Source organism: Magallana gigas, chromosome 8 (genome assembly GCF_963853765.1).
Source record: "Magallana gigas chromosome 8, xbMagGiga1.1, whole genome shotgun sequence".
In the NCBI taxonomy this organism is placed as follows: Eukaryota; Metazoa; Mollusca; class Bivalvia; order Ostreida; family Ostreidae; genus Magallana; species Magallana gigas.
Window position 1 is genome coordinate 45,007,945 of NC_088860.1, and position 20,759 is coordinate 45,028,703.

The 20,759-nt window shown below is 36.5% G+C and overlaps 1 protein-coding gene across 1 annotated transcript in view; it reads right to left on the reverse strand.

Annotated features, from left to right (window-relative positions):
* The window catches only part of LOC105344496 (blastula protease 10), a 48,373-nt gene that overhangs the window by 8,206 nt on the left and 19,408 nt on the right, over positions 1-20,759 (reverse strand). The window contains exons 10-12 of the mRNA XM_066068446.1: positions 6,941-7,073; positions 3,743-3,859; positions 2,678-2,784 (exon numbers count right to left, since the gene is read on the reverse strand). Of these exons, the coding sequence (XP_065924518.1) occupies positions 2,678-2,784; positions 3,743-3,859; positions 6,941-7,073 (357 nt within the window). The remainder of the gene's footprint in view (positions 1-2,677; positions 2,785-3,742; positions 3,860-6,940; positions 7,074-20,759) is intronic.

Genomic DNA, 20,759 nt, shown 5'->3' on the forward strand with positions numbered 1-20,759 from the left:
TCTGGCTAACTGGTTTTTTGAGAAGAATATTTTAATGATTTTTCTCTATACATGTGTATCTAAAATTTGATCCCCCATTGGGGCCCCACCGTACCCCCGAGGATCATGATTTGGACAAACAAAAATTGAATCTACACTACTTGAGGATGCTTCCACACCAGTTACAGCTTTTCTGGCCAATTGATTTTTGAGAAGAATATTTTCCAAAAATATTTCTCTTTATATTTCACCTCAGTTGAGCTAACAATTATTTATGTTTCTGTTACATGTACACACACTTAGTATTTCCATCAGCAAAATTTATCTCCGTTTAGACTGAACAGACTAGAGAAAGTACTGACAACTAGCTATAGCCTATAACACAATGCAGTAATCAACTATTAAGCAAAGACTAAACCGTATTACCATTAGAATTTGTATTTTAGTTTTTAAAGTACCGTACCTCTTAATATATCTTTTTTTCCGCAAGTAACAGTCAACTGTCTTATTTACCGATGTCTATATTTGATTGATACGTAAACATTACGAAATACAGGCAATAGATCCCCTGAGTTACAAACCGTAATTCATGAAAAAGAAACGAAAATCAAAATAAGCTCAAACCACCGTCAAAGGTGAAAATGTCAACACATTGGAATATTTATTCTCCATTTACTTCACAAAATCGGCATTAATGTATCTTGCATGTTTCAATCCACAAGAACCAAATTCATTTTTGTCAGATTGACCCATTTTTCATACGTTGAAAATGGCCGCTTCAAAGAGGTTTTTGAGATATGGAATACTAAACCCGAAGTTATAAACTGATCGAAGCATACCCCTTCAAATTATTTTGTTCGTAATAACTAAAATACGGGAAAAGATTGGCCCTTAATTTTTGCAATTTATATTTTCCTTTCCATAAGGGTTTTTTTTTTATCTTAAGTTGCGTTGAATTTGACTCAGTAGTTCTTTTAAAGAAGATGTTTTAAAATGCACCCCCCTTTTTCTACAGTGTCGAGGTTTTCTCCACTTTGAATAAAGATCGGTTTATTATTTTTGCAGTTTATATTTGCCTTACCATAAGGATGCTTTGTGCAAAATTTGGTTGAAATAAGCCACGCGGTTTTAGAGAAGAAGTTCAAAATGTTAAAAGTTTACAGACGGACAGACGAAAAGACGGACGGACAGACGGACGGCGGACAAAATGCGATCAGAATAGCTCACTTGAGCTGCTCAGGTGAGCTAAAAAAAAAACAACAACAAAAAACATCCCCCCCCCAAAAAAAAAAACCAACAACAAACAAACAAACAGAAGAGTGTGAACAGAATGACGGAGACTAATATACCAAGAGCCATTTTTGTGATCGGCCTCGGCCGATCACTGTTGTGTCCATATGAGGCATCCGGAAAGTGCTTCCACGTGCGCACACATTCCGCTTACATAAGTATTTCTTTTAAAAACTTTGGTTTACTATTTATATAACATTTTACTCAGTTTTATTTCAATTCATTTACCTTAAGAGATGCAAACATACATTAAATACAGTTCAACCTGTTAATTCAAGAATGGATATTTTGTCTCACGCGTTAGAATTTCGATCGAAAGATTCATTCAGTAATGCAGTTGACCTCGATGAACTGACCTCAATCATAAAAAGATGCTCAATGAACTGACCTCGATCTATTGATGTTGCAGAATAGTAGCTAGGAAGACCGCTTGATTTATAAACAGGGTTACGTTATATAATGCGACCTCAATAGCAAGTTATGATGGCATACAATATTTTTTCAGTCGCATTCAATTATTTTAATATAACTCTTTCTTTCTATACGTGTTAATGCTCTTTGAGGAGCCCTACTCAGTATTCTGAAGAAGAAGATACATTAACATTTAATAATTACGTTAAAAATATAGAACTAGACAAGGGGTTTACGAACGGCTTTCCCCAAATTTCAAAATTAAATTTGTTGACGGTTTATAATGATGAAATTATATTGCACCGATTCAAAATATTCTATATTTTGTAAAAAATACAGTACATTTTTAATTATTTCACATCAATCTGATCATGTTTATTGCTTCTAGCTATCAATATATCATTATTGCCGATCATGCCTTTAAAAGGAATACTTGTTTTAAATTTGAATAAGTGCTTTCCTATTCAAACTGGCAAACTGAAGGGCACCGTTGATAACAAACTTATTACACTCAAAATACATGTATATATTTCTAAATAACAACTGTTAAGCATATACAAAGTCAAGACGGATATATAATTAGGCAAACAATAACGGTCACCTGGTTTCCAGTTTACATGCGCAATGAAGTAAGTTTCGCTCTTCCTCCATAAAAAATCATATCTTTATACGGAGATAGAATTCACTGTTGTTGGGTTTTTTTAAGAATAAAGGTAACATTTATAAATAAGAAAATACATGCTTTTTCACAGTCGTTCAAATTTGACGAAAATTATAGCGGGTATTAATAGCTTTAGGATTGACGTATTTAGTTGCTTTACCAAAGGTTGATCAAACCTTTACATGTGCGCCAAAACGACACATATTCGGAATGGAATAGGAAACCGAACACCCCGATACTATAAAGTATGATGAATTATTTGTTATACGAATAATGCATTCTGGTCAATTACCGGTTCATTAACGTTTCAATTCATTTCCAAAGACTTGTTCAAACCTTTACGCCCCAACGACAGATTTTCCCCAATGGATAGGAAGCTGGATACCCCGGTGATATCACAAAGACATCTTTACCAGGAGGGACGTCTACCATTCCACCACAATCTGTAAAAGGGAAGGAGAAAGAATTTTCATTGTGATAATCAGTCTTAACAGAATATTTACATTCGGTGTATATGTCCCCTTATGTTTGCATTGGACATCTGCGACGTTTAATTTCCTCTGAATTCATGAGCCAATATAAAGGTAATTACGCGTTTTAAGTGTACTGATCATTGTAAGATGAAATGAAACGTTCAATCTTACATATTTGAATTGAATTTGAATTTGATATGTACTTATGAAAATTGATCAATAAATCATATCTTATCGTATTAAAAACAATTTCTCCTTAGCAAGTTTCTAACACTTTATTTTAAGTCGCAGAAACGAAATAACTCACTGTTAATACGACTGTTCGATGTATGTTTATATCCCTGACTAAGAGCGTGTATAAAAATTTTAAGCGACGATGCAGGAAAACTTCATTTAATGAATATAAATATAAACATTAAACGTTATTTTTTGATGTCGTTGGTCCTTTAACACACCAAGGCGGTACAGACAAATAATACTATCGCGCGGTCTTCAATTTGTGTACACCGCTTTGGTGTGTTATAGAACCGACGACATACAAATAAAAATAAATAAAAAATAAAAAAAAAATAAAAAAAATTGAATCTTAAAACTACGTTTTGATTTCTGCATCTTTTTTCTTTATCCTTGAATACAGAACTATGTGAGCTAAACACTATTAAATCGATATATTTGCATACAGCAAAAGCGTAGACATGATAAAAAAAATTATCCATTTGTTTCAGTTAGACGTAAAGATAAAAATAACATTTATCTAAATAAACGCATTATTAATTTTGAATTTGTTGCTCACTTAAACGTTTGTAAAGCATGTTTCCAAGTTCTAATCCATATCAGGCAAAACTCACAAAAAGCCGGTACCATGGGTTGTATAGAAAAAAAAGCATATCAGTTTAATATAACGATAATTCCTATCATTTTGACCTACCGTTGTCAGTAATCACAGTTTCACATGTTTTCCCTGTGTATCCCCTGGGACAGTAACACACACAGTCATGGTTGATGAAGCCCCCGTTGATACACTCTGGAGGGTCCTTACAGTGTGCTGTTGAAATCAATGTAATCACATCTAGTTTTTGCGTTATAAGTAAATATTCCCTCAAATGAGAGTTTCATTATTAATCTTCAAAAGTTAATAATCTTCAAAACTTTATTCTAAACTAGCTTGATTGCTCAAATTCATGCTGGGTGTATTCCTGCAAACTATTGTGCAATGAAAAGATATATCTTCGTAAAATATAAAGGGAGCTATTTTAGCATCAGTTGTCAACGCAACAGAGAAGTTAAATTTTCTATAAGATTTCTCTTGACTCTAAAGTGTTTAAAGTTCTTGAAAATATATATTACACAACAAACAAGTGTATGCACTAACTTAACGAAATAACTTCGACATAACGTATTTTGATAAGGAAATATTGAAACTAATGGAGAATGAGACATTTTTTTTCATTTTTTTTTGAAGAGTATAAAAATTAAAGCTGCCGCTGCATATTGTTATAATTTATTAGGTTTGTTACTGACTGACTACACAAATATATTGGTTTGATTAATCTCATAGATGGCGAGGAGAAGCCTTTCAAATACTCTTGAAAAATCTTGGCTTCATTCATGTTTACTTACAATGTTTTGTTGATTTTCAATTTTAAAGATTTCGTCCCTTTACTCTGCTGACATTTGAGCAAATTCGATACTGCCATTTTGTTCTACTCCAGACACAACAATGTGACGTCTATATTCAAGAGGCAACTAATCCAATAGGCGAAACGTCGGCCAAAGACGACCATATTGCCTATGTATTATTCTCATCGAACTAACATAGAGATATATGAAGCAATCGCGTGCTATGTTTAAACCAACAAAACTGTGACTTTTCAGTTCAGGGAAAAACAAAATGTCATTGTTACGAAAGCCCATTGAGCTCATTTTCGTAGGTAAAAAAAATATTTTTTTCGCGAATAAACGCGAAACTTTCGCGATATTACGCGTAACTTTCGCGAATAAACGCGAAACTTACGCGATATAACGCGAAACTTTCGCGAATAAATGCGAATCTTTCGCGATATAGCGCGAAACGTTCGCGAATAAACGCGTAACTTTCGCGAAAAAACGCGTAACTTTCGCGAATAAACGCGAAACTTTCGCGATATAACGCGAAACTTTCGCAAAAAAACGCGTTAGTTTCGCGAATAAACGCGTAATTTCGCAATTTAACGCGATACTATTATATAATTATTTTTATTTCATACAGAACCCATATGAAAAAAACGATGGAGAATAAACACATTTTAAGTTTTATATAATAAAATACGTATTATTCATATTATTATTATAATATCCGTGTTACGTTGATTTATGCTGTGAATAGAAAATATTCAAGCTTTTGTTCAAATCTAGATGACGTAAATTCGTCCTCCAAATTAATCACATATGTCATTTGAAAATTAATACTAAGATTTTAAAGGTTTCCGTCGGTTGAATTTATATCAATATTATAATTAAAAGATCATCAATGAATGCCTGTTCGAACACAGGGTCGGCGAACAACTGAAAATCGTAATATGATGCTCTAATTTATTATCTACTTTGGACATATAACTTATAAAAATGTTATAAAGTTTAATCAGATTTATTAATACCTTTATGCAAAAAAGATAATTTTGCCTTAATAAATCAACCTAACACAGATATTAGAATAATTATGAATAACTAGAGCAAAGCTCGTAGCAAAGCAACGAGTGGGTCTTCCGTTAATGTCGGAAGTAAAGCTGGAAGTTCCTGTAAGAAGCAGAGCTCTTTTACCAACTACAACAGTAACTTAAATAAAAAAGATGAAAAAATCGAATTATTCTTGGTACGACTTAACAAAATCCGAATGATTTTAAGTACGAATTCAAAAAAACCTTTTTGATTTCAAGAACGACTTAAGAAAAAAAATCCGAATGTGCTCAAATACGAGTTAGCAATTGTTTTTGGTACGCGTTAATTTTGCTTTGAACATTACGCTATTTTTTAAACCAAGGACGCGGAATCAAAATTTCCGAAAAAAATCAATTTTTAAATCACGATATCCCTGTAATGCATCGTCCGATTTTCAAACGAATTTCAGATTTAAATTCACAATGGCAAGTTCTATAAGATTGTAATATTGTCTTATTTTGTTAAAAAAAATGAAAATTTACAAAAAATTGGAACTACTTCCGGTTTTGAGCAAAATGAATAAAATTTTAAACCCACCAGTACACCATAGAATTGATACATCTATCATCAGTAAAAATTTCGAAGCGATATCTTTAAAGTTTATAACGAAATCCTCCGGACAAAATCACTTTTTTAAAATTAAAAATGGCCGTTAAATTTGAACGGAAGTGACGTAAATGCTGAAACTTTAATATCTTTGAGGCATGATAACTTTAGAAAAGCTCTGAACATTTCATGGAAATTGGATGAAAACTTTTTGAGATATAAAGCCGAGAATGAGTCAGAAAAAAACTAAAATATAAAATAATAATAAAAAGAAACCGAAGAAAAACAAGAGGGTCTTCCGTTGGAAACAGAAGACCCTAATAAGTATTTTATGGTATAAACTTAAAATGTGTTTGTTTTCAATCGTTTTTCATCATAAGGGTTCTGTATGAAATGACAATTTTTATATAATGGTTTCGCGTTTATTCGAGAAACTAACGCGATATATCGCGAAAGTTTCGCGTTTATTCGCGAAAGTTACGCGTTATATCGCGAAAGTTACGCGTTATATCGCGAAAGTTTCATGTTTATTCGCGAAACTAACGCGTTATATCGCGAAAGTTTCGCGATTATTCGCGAAACTATAGCGTTATATCGCGAAAATTTCGCGTTTCTTCGCGATAAAAATATTTTTTTTACCTACAAAAATGAGCTCAATGGGCTTTCGTACATTGTGGATGCTTGCTCTGCCAACAAAATTTCTTATTTACACAATCTTAAAAATTGCTGGAGTGAATTTCAATATGTTTTTAGTCTTATCTTTTATAATGAGAAAGTTTTCAAATTAAGATTTACTTTAACTTTTGTAATATCTTTCCAAAAAAAATAAATCAGACAAAATCAACACTAAACTGTATCATTTTATCAAAAACTACTAACAAACCTGCACATTGGTAGTCTACAATTATATCTTTGATGTCATAGAAATCCAGCCCCTGCCCGCCACCCATTCCTGCTAAAAATTCAAGATCTCTGTCCAAGAACTCCATCGTTTTCTTTCCATTACTGGAGAAGTCCTACACAAAAGAAATAAGCTAAAAAATGTTCTACCAAAAAAAATGAATTTTAAGTTTATGTAAAATGCTTAAGATATATTAATTTTACATTTTTAGGTCAACTGAGTAAACTCAGGTGACCTATTGCTATCTTTTTTTGTCCGTCGTCGTGCGTTGTGCGTCGTTCGTCGTGCGTCGTGCGTTAACAATTTTACATTTTTAACTTCTTCTTAAAAGCTACTTTTGGTGGGACACATCTCTATTATAAGAGGAATGTAAATTTTAAAATTTGTTGCTCTACCACCCCCAGAGCTCCACACATGGGGCCAAATATGCAAAAAAAAAAAAAAAAGCCAAAGTTTCAAAACTATTTTTTCTCTATTCCCACACATGTGAGGAAAAAACTGATTGCATGGTTATGATGTCCATGAATTGTGAAATTCATAGCCACTGGGTCAGGGGTTAAGGCTCTAGGGTGGGGCCAATATGGCTATATCGTTAAAAAGTATCAAGTCTTAGAAAATCTTCTTCTCTACTCCCATATATATTTGTGAAAAAACTAAATGTATGGTTATGTTGTCCATGAAGTCACCTACCAAAAGTGTGAAATTCATAGCCACTGGATCAGGAGTACAGGCTCTAGGGTGGGGCTAATATGGCCATTTAGTAAAACTGTATTAAATCTTAGAAAATCTTCATCTATACTCTCATATATATTTGTGAAAAGCTTATGATGGTTATGATGACGTTTCCTACCTAAATTGTGAAATTCATGACCCTGGGACAGGGGTTTAGGCCCAGCGTGGGAGCAATATAGCCATATAATAACAATGTATTAAATCCTAAAAATATTTACTCCCACAAATGTGTGCAAACAACTGAATGCATGGTTATGATGTCCATTAACTCCTCTACTTAAATTGTGAAATTTATGAATTAAGTCAGGGTTCAGGACCTAGCATTTGGAAATAGTTCAAAAAAGGGGGGGGGGGGCGGTTTATGGAGTTATTTTCCTTTGCTTCTTCCTAATGGAGTTATATTCCTTTTTTGTTCATATTTAGTGATTACTCATTGAATGTTATGTTATTATAAAGAAGCTTGCGATCAAAAGAGTTATACAAGGATTTTCATCATTTGAAACAAAATCAGTTTATGAACTTGTTATAAGTAAAATAATAATTGGTTAACTAAAATCACTGATATAAAGGCCAAATGATTTTAGTATAAATCCTAGATGGTTATTGTCAACGAATATTGGATATTCAAAAACTGGTACAGCAGAAGTGAGTAACTCATGATGGCTTTTAAAACTGGTTGTTTTTCGTTTGTTTGATTGCCCACAAGGAGAGTTTCTGTCTGCCCTGGGGAATGGGAGGTTGTTTTAGATAAAACATGTATAATATCCACCTTGTTATAGCTTTTCTATGAAAACATACGCATACAACTTATTCTGTAAGTCAATAACTATGGGAACATTATTTTCTATCAGTCTTGCACCTTTTCAATATCAGGTCAATGAGATGCACTCTTTTATGATCTTCTGAATTAAGTTGTTCGCAAAAGGTATAGGTTTAATAGTCCTTTTTGAAAGACTCAGGCAGGGAGGTGGTCGTCATTACAAATTAAAAAAAATCTACTCTACTTTAAACTTAATTAAATGCATATACGCAGACTACTTGACAAGTTCGTGTATGGGTTATGCTACTCAGGTGAGCGTTAAGGCCTATTGGCCTCTTGTTCAGGCTTACGAATTATCGCACTTTGTGCATAATCAAGAAGTAGAGAGTGCTGTATTTGGTAATGTTGGGGTCATTATTTGACAAATGAAATTAAACGAGGGAACTTTAGTTACTCTCTTTGTTTAGAAAGACGCGCTAATTTACTTTCTTTAGGTAGCAAGGGACAGTTTCGAATAAAGTACCCGTCAATATTTTTGTAAAATTGAGAGTTGCTGTACTTGAAGGCTTATGAGTGTTGCTAAAATTCATGAAATGATTTTTAATGATTATCATTAGTTAGAGGGGTGTCTCTTGTTGAAATTGATATGCAATATGTAGGCCCCTTATGCTAGGTACATGAGAATCAGAAGTAAAATGCGAAACCTGCGGCTATGACTGTTGTGCTGACTTTACACAGTGAAATTGCAAGTTACAGACGGGAGGTAAAATAACACGAAAACTAGGTGGATGGGACATTGAAAACTATACACCAGTAAGTTTGTGACATGTGATAGTGCAACATGCACGCGGTACGGAAGGTCAACCCTCTGCAGGGAATTAGCTGGAGGAGGTCTAAAAAGCTGAAAAATCATGAAAAATTAGCAAATTATGAAAGGGTCAAATCTCATAAAAACCAGTATGTAGAGAATTTTACAGGTTTTGATTAGTAATTTTCTTCAGAAATTGGTGATTGGCCTTATAAAGAGTGAATTAAAGGTATTTGTGCTGAATGGGAACTGAGGAAATTCTAGTTACAGAGTTCCGAAGACATGCATCCCTTGGCTACAATGAATTGTATCAAAAAAACTGTCCCCTGCCACCTTCAAGACTACATGGTATTTTCATATTTCTCCTTTGAGTGTAATTTTGAGTGGATTTTGTACCATAAGTAATACATTTTGTGAAAATGGATGATTTTCTTGGCTATAGATGTCATGGCATGATTTCTTAGCTAAAATATTCAAGGGGAGTAGCTCCCTCTTAAATGTGTAGAATGACCACCACTAGAGTAAATTGGCTTAGAGAGTAGGCATTTCCTATCCTGATGACAATTAATAGGCTTAAGTTAATTACTGAGATAAGAATAAATACTTAAAACAGTTTTTATCAATTAAATCATTAAATTTATGAATTTGCAGCCATTTTGCTGTCTGATTTCATGAAATAACATTAATCCACCTGACTTATATCACCCATTTTTTTTTAAAACAGCATATTTTTATTTCAAATGAACTTTACATGTAGACAAATGCAGTTATCAAAGTATACAATATGTCAAAAAACTCAAGTTTTTGCTCCTTCCTATCAAAAAATGGTATTTTAGATGTATTTACAGAATTGAAAAAGCCACCCCTTCTTTCCAATGGACTCCATTACCATTACATGTAGGATATGTAAATGTACATTTGACCTTGAAATAACATCTGCTATGATAATTACTCTTGAAATGAATAAAAAACAACATATTTTACCCTTTTATCGTATATATGCATCAAAAATGTAGAAAAACATGTAAAATTTGAACATTTTTCATGGAATTCTCAGCCGTCCCCAGGTACGCGGATGTGTTTGATTTTCATTTTAATTAAACGCACACATCACACTTGTAGGTCTCACTAATTTAGCAAAGTTAAAAGGAGACTAGAAACCACACTATATAAGATATCCACTAAATATGATTATAGGCTTAGTTTTTCATGAAAACAAGAAATCACATGTAGGACGACATGACTTTTTGTGAATAAAAATGCTACAAATTATCCATTTACCAAAAAAGATCAATTTTAAATACCAGTGATGGTTGTTTTCAATTATGTGTAAGAAATGACTCAAGGAAACTGCCACAAGTTTCATAATATTAGGTTAAAGTGTTCAAACTAATGTTTCATGTGAAAATCAAAAGATAGGGGGAGGGTATACATGTAAAGGGATTTCTAAGTGATGTGATGCTTTTATCATGATAATATCAAGCAGATGTATGTAGTATTGAATAAGGTTTCTTATTTAAGGAGGTTGAACAACAGTTGACCTCTAAAAGATTAGGTAAAGATGCTTTATTTATGGAGAGCCCTGTGAATCTGTGTTAAATAAAGGAAAGTGGAAATGGCAGGTTCACTTAAATGGCCATATTTTTCTTAAACCTCAATGGAATTGGCCAAATGTGGTGTACTTTTTTCAGAATAGCATAAGCTTTTTAATTTTAAGACAAGATGACTTTTCAGAGAATGTTAGTGTATCTTAAAGGTAGCAAGGGACAGTTTCGAATAAAGTACCCGTCAATATTTTTGTAAAATTGAGAGTTGCTGTACTTGAAGGCTTATGAGTGTTGCTAAAATTCATGAAATGATTTTTAATGATTATCATTAGTTAGAGGGGTGTCTCTTGTTGAAATTGATATGCAATATGTAGGCCCCTTATGCTAGGTACATGAGAATCAGAAGTAAAATGCGAAACCTGCGGCTATGACTGTTGTGCTGACTTTACACAGTGAAATTGCAAGTTACAGACGGGAGGTAAAATAACACGAAAACTAGGTGGATGGGACATTGAAAACTATACACCGGTAAGTTTGTGACATGTGATAGTGCAACATGCACGCGGTACGGAAGGTCAACCCTCTGCAGGGAATTAGCTGGGGGAGGTCTAAAAAGCTGAAAAATCATGAAAAATTAGCAAAATATGAAAGGGTCAAAATCTCATAAAAACCAGTATGTAGAGAATTTTACAGGTTTTGATTAGTAATTTTCTTCAGAAATTGGTGATTGGCCTTATAAAGAGTGAATTAAAGGTATTTGTGCTGAATGGGAACTGAGGAAATTCTAGTTACAGAGTTCCGAAGACATGCATCCCTTGGCTACAATGAATTGTACCAAAAAAACTGTCCCCTGCCACCTTAGGACGCCGTACGGGTAACACCTTTGAAAACTGTTCCTTTGTACCGTTTCGTTAAGAACCCACCACCTCCCATCCACCTTTCCAGTGTTATTTTTTTTTTATTTTCTTTTTTCATTTGCTTCTTCTTTTTTATGCGTGTCTTTATTGTATATGCGTTTTCAGACCACAAGGAATTTGTTTGACGTTATTACGTAACCAATTTTCGATTTCAGTTTCTCAATACAACAAACTAATAAAACTTTTATATGTAAACTATTATGTATTACTATTCGGAAATTAATTAATTGATTAATTAATTATACTTACATCATATTAAGATCAAAGGCAGAAGTGTGACATAATCAAGTAAATTTTAATTAAAGTATTACGTAATATTATTTTATATATAAGATATAATATTACACAATGTGTTAAAATGTTATGTAACAGTTGAGTCACACTGGTGGCAAGGAACAACATATACCATGTCTTGTTTATACATTATGTATTGAAAGATGCTTATACGTCAAGTAAACTGCATAAGTTATAGCCCCGTCATACGGATATCAATTATGGATAAATAATCTTGAAGATGTACTTATCTATCTCTTTTTTGAAGATCCCAACGTATAGCTGATCGTTTGTGTTTAACATACTTAATGTTTTGCATTCGCTAATTGGGCCCGTTTCGAGTTTGTCCAGAGCACCGGTTTTTTTATTCCTCGTTCACTCACGCCATGTCAACAATCTTCAGCTTGGGCATTTCCGGTATTTTAGCGCAATGGCTAACTGAATTCAATTTCACGACTTTCAAGTGTCAGAACTAGATATTTGGGTTTTAAAGTGATCATGGTACTATATCAACAATCTCTCAAAGTTTGGTGACGATCATTTTTACATGTATGTGAACAGTTTTAAAGTGTAAAAAATTCATTGGAAAAAAAATTGATACTACTTTTCAAATTAAAAGTAAGTTGCTTAGCAGTGTTTGCATATTATTATTATTATTTTTTAAGTATAATTATTAAAACAAAAATTAAATATGACTATAGTTTTTGACATAAGCACATTCAAAAGAAGAATATACAGTTGTTCATGCAAAGCACACGACGTTTACGGTGGGATACCAGACATCATGTTTCAATGAAAGGCTTGTGGCTCATGATGTATGTCACGCTGTAGTATTAAAATTTTACATTCCCCCGCGCTTGCGTGGCTATGAAGTGGAAGAAAACTCAATAGGTTTGTGTTGGTCCAACGCTTAATTCTTTTTCTCTTTTAAATTTTATTTATTTACTATAGAACACCGTAATGTTTCAAAAGTTCATCTGTGTATATAATATAAAATATGTGGAACTCGTGATGTGGCGGAATTGTTATTCCGGGATTTTTCTACTTTGTTTACTCTACGTTATTGGTTTTGTTTTATACAAGGTAGTGCTACAATGCCGCCGAAAATGTTTACGCTATTATTTTTGTCCTCCAATCCTTTGTGAGCCAAAGAGTAAGTTTAGTTTATATGCATTTTGTTAACAATACTACAGATGCCGTGCATAAACGTTCTTTTACATATTTTGCATCATATTTCTTGCATAGATACCTCATCTTTAAAAACCTCGTGTTGCAAGTGTGTATAGGATAGTGTAAAATATGGCTTGGTCATCTATAATTTTGTTATATATGCCAGATTTATCATTTAGACAGTACAAGTTTCTATGAAAATGTTTTATCAGTTAAAGTGTGCTTAACAAATGTGCAATTAATGATTTTACAGTGTAAAACTTCCATATTCATGGTTTTTCGAATTTTGGCATAGTGTAAAATGTGGATCTGTTACATGTATTTTTAACTGCTCATTACATTTGTCATCTGTATAATAATGTTTATGCGAGTATGTACTTATGTTATTTGTTGATATTTTCAGTATTTTCACCCTCTCACGAGGAGGCAACAATAAACTGAGGAACAAGACAGATTTTTCAGTCTTATAACTGCACAGTGAAAATATCTGGCTTTCATTGTCGGTCAAGATGAGCCTGAAACTGGAGACAGAATCGAAGAGAGAGATGACTCGTGTGCGGCCTTTGTCAACATATGGACAAGAACTATATGAGTCAACAGTTAACAGACACCTGTTTAAGATTCGTGAAATCAAGCGTGAGATTGATGGATGCATAGATGACATTAAGCTGCTCGACTTAGGATCTATCAGCAGACCAAATGCAGACACTTATGAGAATCTTTTAAAGTCTTGCTATGAAGCATACCGTAAGTGTTCGGAAGATTTCGTTGCATACTTGCAATCAATGCGTACCAATGAAAGTATTAATGAAATGGCAGCCCAACGGTTGATAATGGACTCAGTGAAAGCAAAAGTCGGAGCAGCACTCTTCAGATTAGATGAGCTCACTCAAGAAACAGACTTGAAATCTTTGGTGCAACCGAGTGGAAGCTCCACAACACAGGCAAACAACCCAAGGTCACCTCGAGTTCCGAGTAGAAAAGGAAGCCCCAAGAGAGCCCCCTCAGAATATTCAAGTCACAACCTTCCATCTCTCGGAGAGGACAGTTTTAGTTCAAGTGGGACATCCCGGAGGTCTAGCTCCTATCTTCAACGGGCTGAAGCAAAGCTTAATGCATCTCGTGTGAAGTTGAAATACATCGCCGAAGAAGTGATGATTCTGAAGGAGAAAGCAGTGTTAGATGCACGACTGAAGCTATCGAAAGCTGCGTGTGAAGTCGAGATGAACGAAAAGAAGATAGAAGTCATGCGGGATGTTTACACACCCAATAAGGAAGACTCAAAGAGTTCTCGCACAAGACGCTCGCGCACTGAAGAGTACATAAGAAATCTTCCTAATCAATATACTGACAATCAACACATCGTCAATCCCTCACATGATGACCCGGACAATCCATGTCCCAGATATACGGTGTTAAGACCAGAAGCAGTGCCATTTACCCCAAATCGTCCATCGCTACATGAAGATCATGGGATTATTCCATCTTCTGTGAACCCTTAGAACTCAAATAATGTGAATAACAATCACCCTGTGAACCCACAGAACTCAAATAATGTAAATATAAATTCCGCAGCACGCCAAGAACCTGCCTTATCACCACCCAGTGTGCCAGACCAAATGACGGAGTTTACCAAGTTCTTGGTAAAAAAGGACCTACTTATGTCAAGACTAACTAAGTATGATGACAATCCAATGCTCTATGTATCTTGGAAGTTGAACTTTAAAGGGATAATGAGAGAGCTAGGCACTACTGCAACTGAAGAGCTCGACTTGATTGTCAGATGGCTTGGCCCTACATCTTCCAAACAAGCAAATAGCATTCGTGCGTGCAATGCCGACAACCCGGCCCTGGCTGTGAAGAAGATCTGGGAAAGACTTGAAGAGCGATTCGGGTCACCAGAGATGGTCGAAAGGAGTCTGAAAGAGCGTATTTCATCGTTCCTGAGGATTGCTGGCAACGATAACAAACGCTTGTTTGACCTGGCTGATTTAGTAAGCGAAATAGCCTCTGTGAAGGAACAACCACAGTACTCTATCCTTTTTGGCTATTTTGACTCCTCTACAGGAATAAACCCTATTGCCTCAAAGTTGCCATGGAACTTGCAAGACAAGTGGGTCACGGAAGCCAGTAGATTCAAACGTCAAAACGGGAGCACTTTTCCTCCATTTTCCGTATTTGTCAAATTCATACATGACACAGCACGAACACGCAATGACCCAAGTTTTCAGTTTGACCGTTCTGAGAAGGTGAACACAAGCTCAAGTGACCGCAGTTCATCAAGGAAACTGCCTACCGTGGTCATCAAGAAAACGGAAACTACTACAGGGGCAACAGGCTCAGAAGGCGCACTACTGTGTCCATTACATGGAATCAGCCATTTGTTAAATCAGTGTTCAGCATTCCGCAAGAAACCACTTGAGGAACGCAAGAAATTCATCCTCACAAACGGCATTTGTTTCAAATGCTGTGGACCCAAGAGACACAGAGCAGCTAACTGCAAAGTAAATGTGCAGTGTGATATCTGTAGAGAAGCATCTCACCCCAGCGCGCTTCATGTGGATGCAAACCCCAATGTAGGGGAGCATTTAGCAGGAAAGACAGTGAAAAGCGCCTGCACCCAGATCTGTGGCAGACCAAGTGGCACCAGTAGATCTTGTGCAAAGATCATACCAGTGAGAGTGTACCTTAAAGAAATTCCAGACAAGTCACGCATTGTGTACGCTCTCGTAGACGATCAGAGTAGTCATTCATTAGCGACAACTCCATTCTTTGACTTCTTTTCACCTGGAAGTATGGAACACCAATATGTACTTTCTTCTTGTGCAGGAAGATTCACTGCTTCGGGAAGGAAGAGTCGCAGTTATGTCATTGAGTCATTGGATTCCACATGCAAGTTGGATTTACCTAGCATCATCGAGTGCAATGACATACCAAAGAACAGAGATGAGATTCCATTTCCCGCCATCGCACGCCAGTATTCTCATCTTCAAGAGATTGCTCAATTCATACCTACAGTAATGAAAGACGTTGAAATCGAACTTCTCATCGGCAGAGATGTAGTTACCGCTCATCATGTCTTGGACCAGAGGCTCGGTGAGGGAGACCTTCCAATTGGTCAGAGACTTCCACTCGGATGGGTCATTATTGGGCAAGTGTGTATGACAAATCTACACCACACCAATGTGATAAACGTAAACAAGACATTTGTGCTACAGAATGGGAGACACTCTCTGTTCAAACCGTGTGACAGTAAATTTCAAATTCCTGACAATACATTTGTGAAGACAGAACATGATGAGAAAGCAGGACTCTCTATCGAAGATAAAGCATTCCTTCAGTTAATGGAAAACGGCTTTAAGAAGGAAGATGACGGGCGCTGGTCGGCTCCGCTTCCGTTTCGTCAATCAAGACCGGTTCTACCTAACAATAAGGCACAAGCTCTGAAACGTGCAAAAGCATTTGATCTTAGTCTTCAACGTGATCCATTGAAAAGGCAACACGTCCTTGAGTTGATGGAGAAAATCTTCACACACGAGCATGCAGAGAAGGCACCACAGATGCCTCTAGGCCAAGAGTGTTGGTACCTCCCAATGTTTGGGGTATACCACCCCAAGAAGCCGAGTTCCATTCGAGTTGTGTTCGATTTATCAGCCCGATATGGTGGAGTGTCATTGAACGACGTACTTATGAAAGGACCGGACCTCTCAAATAGTCTGCAGGGTATCCTCCTTCGCTTTCGTCAGAACACCGTTGCTATAACTGCAGATGTTGAGCAAATGTTCCACAACTTCAGAGTTGACGAGCCTGACCGTAATTATTTACGTTTCCTGTGGCATCAAGAAAACGACTTTGAAAAGCCCCTAGACGAATTCAGGATGAGGGTCCACGTCTTTGGAAACTCCCCATCACCTACAGTAGCCACATATGGCTTACACCGATCTGTTATTGATGCCGACTCAGACGTCCAGGATTTTGTCTTCCACAATTTCTATGTTGATGACGGACTTGTAAGCTGCGAGTCTGAAGATCAAGCTGTGAGCCTCATGAAAAGAACTCAAAGGGCACTCATGGATGGAGGAAAACTGCGTCTTCATAAGATTGCATCTAACTCGAAGTCAGCTCTCAAACAATTCGACCAGAATGACCTTGCTAAGGACCTAAAGAGCATGGACCTGGGATCCGATGTTTTGCCAACACAGAGGACTCTTGGTGTGGTATGGGACATTGAATCTGACGAGATCAACTTTCAAATATCCAAGGAGATGAAACCTTACACCCGTAGAGGGGTGCTTTCAATGATAAATAGTCTATTTGACCCTCTAGGCTTTGTCTCGCCTGTTACACTCAGAGGAAAAGTTCTACTACGTGAGATGATGCAGCCTTCTAGTTCAACTAATTGGGATGATCCACTGCCTGAATCCCTTCGAGAGCAATGGGAGAATTGGGTGGAATCACTGCATTATTTAAAATACATTAAAATCCCGAGGAGGTACGGTAGATTCTCATTAGTTCAAGCATCCGGCGTCCAAGTACATGTGTTCTGTGATGCCTCCAAAGATGCCATTGCTGCTGTGGCATACATCAAGACTATGAATGAAGATTCATCCGATATTGGATTTCTCCTAGGAAAAGCCAAAGTAGCACCTAGTCATGGCCATACCATACCACGATTGGAGTTGTGTTCCGCTGTGGTAGCTGTTGAGTTGGCTGAGGTAGCCAAAGAATAACTTAATCTCAAGAAAGAAGATTTCCACTTCTACTCCGACAGTCGGGTGGTGCTTGGATATATATCGGCAGAAACTAGAAGATTTCATGTATATGTAGCCAACAGAGTCAGTCGTATCAGAGCTTTCTGTGGACCAGAACAATGGAACCACGTGCCAACAGATGAAAATCCTGCGGACATTGCCACTCGCAAGTTTACGACTTCAGACCTTTCTACAAGTATGTGGCTAAGGGGACCTGACTTTCTACACACCATCAAGCTTGATGATTCGAACGAACACTATCCCCTCATTGATGCTGAGAGTGACCAAGAGTTAAAGAAAGAGGTAGTGACAGTAAAGACAATCGTGAATTTTGTGTTAGGTGCAAAGCGTTTTTCTCGTTTTTCATCATGGAAAAGTCTTGTGAGAGCCCTCGTCACATTGAAAACATTCGTTAGAAGGACCAAAACCTCAGCAGTACCGAAGGATCCTACTTTATATGAGTCTGTAGAGAAACTCATCGTTAAAGAAGCTCAGTCTGAAATGTACCATGAAGAAATCCAGGCCATTAGAAATGGATGTGAACCACCTAAAAGCAGCCCCCTCCTGCCCTTGAATCCGATACTAGATAGCGATGGTCTTCTACGGGTCGGCGGACGTATCCATCGCAGACAGACCCAGAGTGAGGATAACCACTCGGTGCATCCCATTATAGTTCCAAAGGGTCACCACATTGCAGTCCTTCTGATACGTCATTACCACTCTGTGATACATCACCAAGGCAGGCAGATGACCGAAGGTGCCATTAGGTCTGCAGGCTATTGGGTTATCAACTGCAAGCGAATGGTTTCATCAGAAATCCACCACTGTGTCACCTGTAAGAGGCTCCGCGGGAACTTTGGGTGGGTTCAGATGGCAGACCTTCCTGAAGATCGACTGAAAGAGGCCCCACCTTTCTCCTATGTTGGACTGGATGTATTTGGACCTTGGTCGGTGGTGACGAGACGTACTAGAGGCGGCTCGGCAAACTCCAAGAGATGGGGCGTTTTATTCACTTGTTTGGTATCGCGTGCAATACATGTGGAGCTTGTCGAAGAGGTCAGTTCAGCCTCATTCATCAACTGCTTAAGACGATTCATAGCCCTGCGAGGCCCCGTGCAGCAAATTCGTTCCGATAGAGGAACAAATTTCATTGGCGCTGTCAAAGAGCTCAGCCTTATGGATATTTAACCCTCCCCATGCCTCCCACTTCGGGGGCGTATGGGAACGCATGATTGGATCGGTTCGACGTATTCTGGATGCTCTTCTTTTGGAGAACAAATCATTTGACTTAACACATGAAGTCCTGTCAACCTTAATGGCGGAAGTATGTACCATTGTTAATAGCAGACCACTCGTTCCAGTTTCTTCAGATCCGGAGGCACCAGCTGTTCTTTCACCAACATTAATCCTAACGCAGAAACAACCAGATGTTACGTTCAGTGTGCCGGAGTTCGGGACCAAAGATGCCTTGCGTAGTCAATGGAAACTTGTGCAGAGATTGGCAGATCAGTTCTGGTCACGTTGGAGGGCAGAGTACTTGAATGTTTTACAGAAACGCGCTAAGTGGCATAGTGGAGGTCAAGAAGTCAATAAGGAAGATGTTGTTCTGATGAAAGAAGAAGATGCTCACCGTAACCAGTGGCCCTTGGGAGTCGTGGACGAAGTGTTCTACAGCAAAGACTCAAAGGTTCGAAAAGTCAAGGTTACCATAGTTCGGAACGGCTCTAGACTATCTTATGTTCGTCCCATTTGTTACCTTGTAAGACTGCTCGAAGTGAATTAGGATGTATTTTCATATTAATATCTTGTAGTTCTCAATATGTAAATCTCATAAACGTAGATTTTGCATGTATGTAACGGGTGCCTCTCATATACTTATACCTTTATATGTGTCAGTAAGAATGTTTTTCACAATTAAGTTTATATGTGTAGTGATTTCTGATAGAAATCAGTAGGGGAGTGTGGCGGAATTGTTATTCCGGGATTTTTCTACTTTGTTTACTCTACGTTATTGGTTTTGTTTTATACAAGGTAGTGCTACAATGCCGCCGAAAATGTTTACGCTATTATTTTTGTCCTCCAATCCTTTGTGAGCCAAAGAGTAAGTTTAGTTTATATGCATTTTGTTAACAATACTACAGATGCCGTGCATAAACGTTCTTTTACATATTTTGCATCATATTTCTTGCATAGATACCTCATCTTTAAAAACCTCGTGTTGCAAGTGTGTATAGGATAGTGTAAAATATGGCTTGGTCATCTATAATTTTGTTATATATGCCAGATTTATCATTTAGACAGTACAAGTTTCTATGAAAATGTTTTATCAGTTAAAGTGTGCTTAACAAATGTGCAATTAATGATTTTACAGTGTAAAACTTCCATATTCATGGTTTTTCGAATTTTGGCATAGTGTAAAATGTGGATCTGTTACACGTATTTTTAACTGCTCATTACATTTGTCATCTGTATAATAATGTTTATGCGAGTATGTACTTATGTTATTTGTTGTTATTTTCAGTATTTTCACCCTCTCACGAGGAGGCAACAATAAACTGAGGAACAAGACAGATTTTTCAGTCTTATAACTGCACACGTGAAACAATTCGTGTAAAAGTGGGTTTGTACGTCACCATGTCGCTTTAAATATTACTTCCGAGTAACAAACACATTAATCAAGTGTACACTCAATAAAACAGAATAATAAAATGTATTTTCCCTATACATGTATTTCGAAATTTAGATAATTTTGATTGTTGTTTTTTATCTTTTGGTATTGCTACAATGGATTTTTAGAACTTATTTGAAATTAATACAAATGCATGATACTCAAAAAAGGTAAG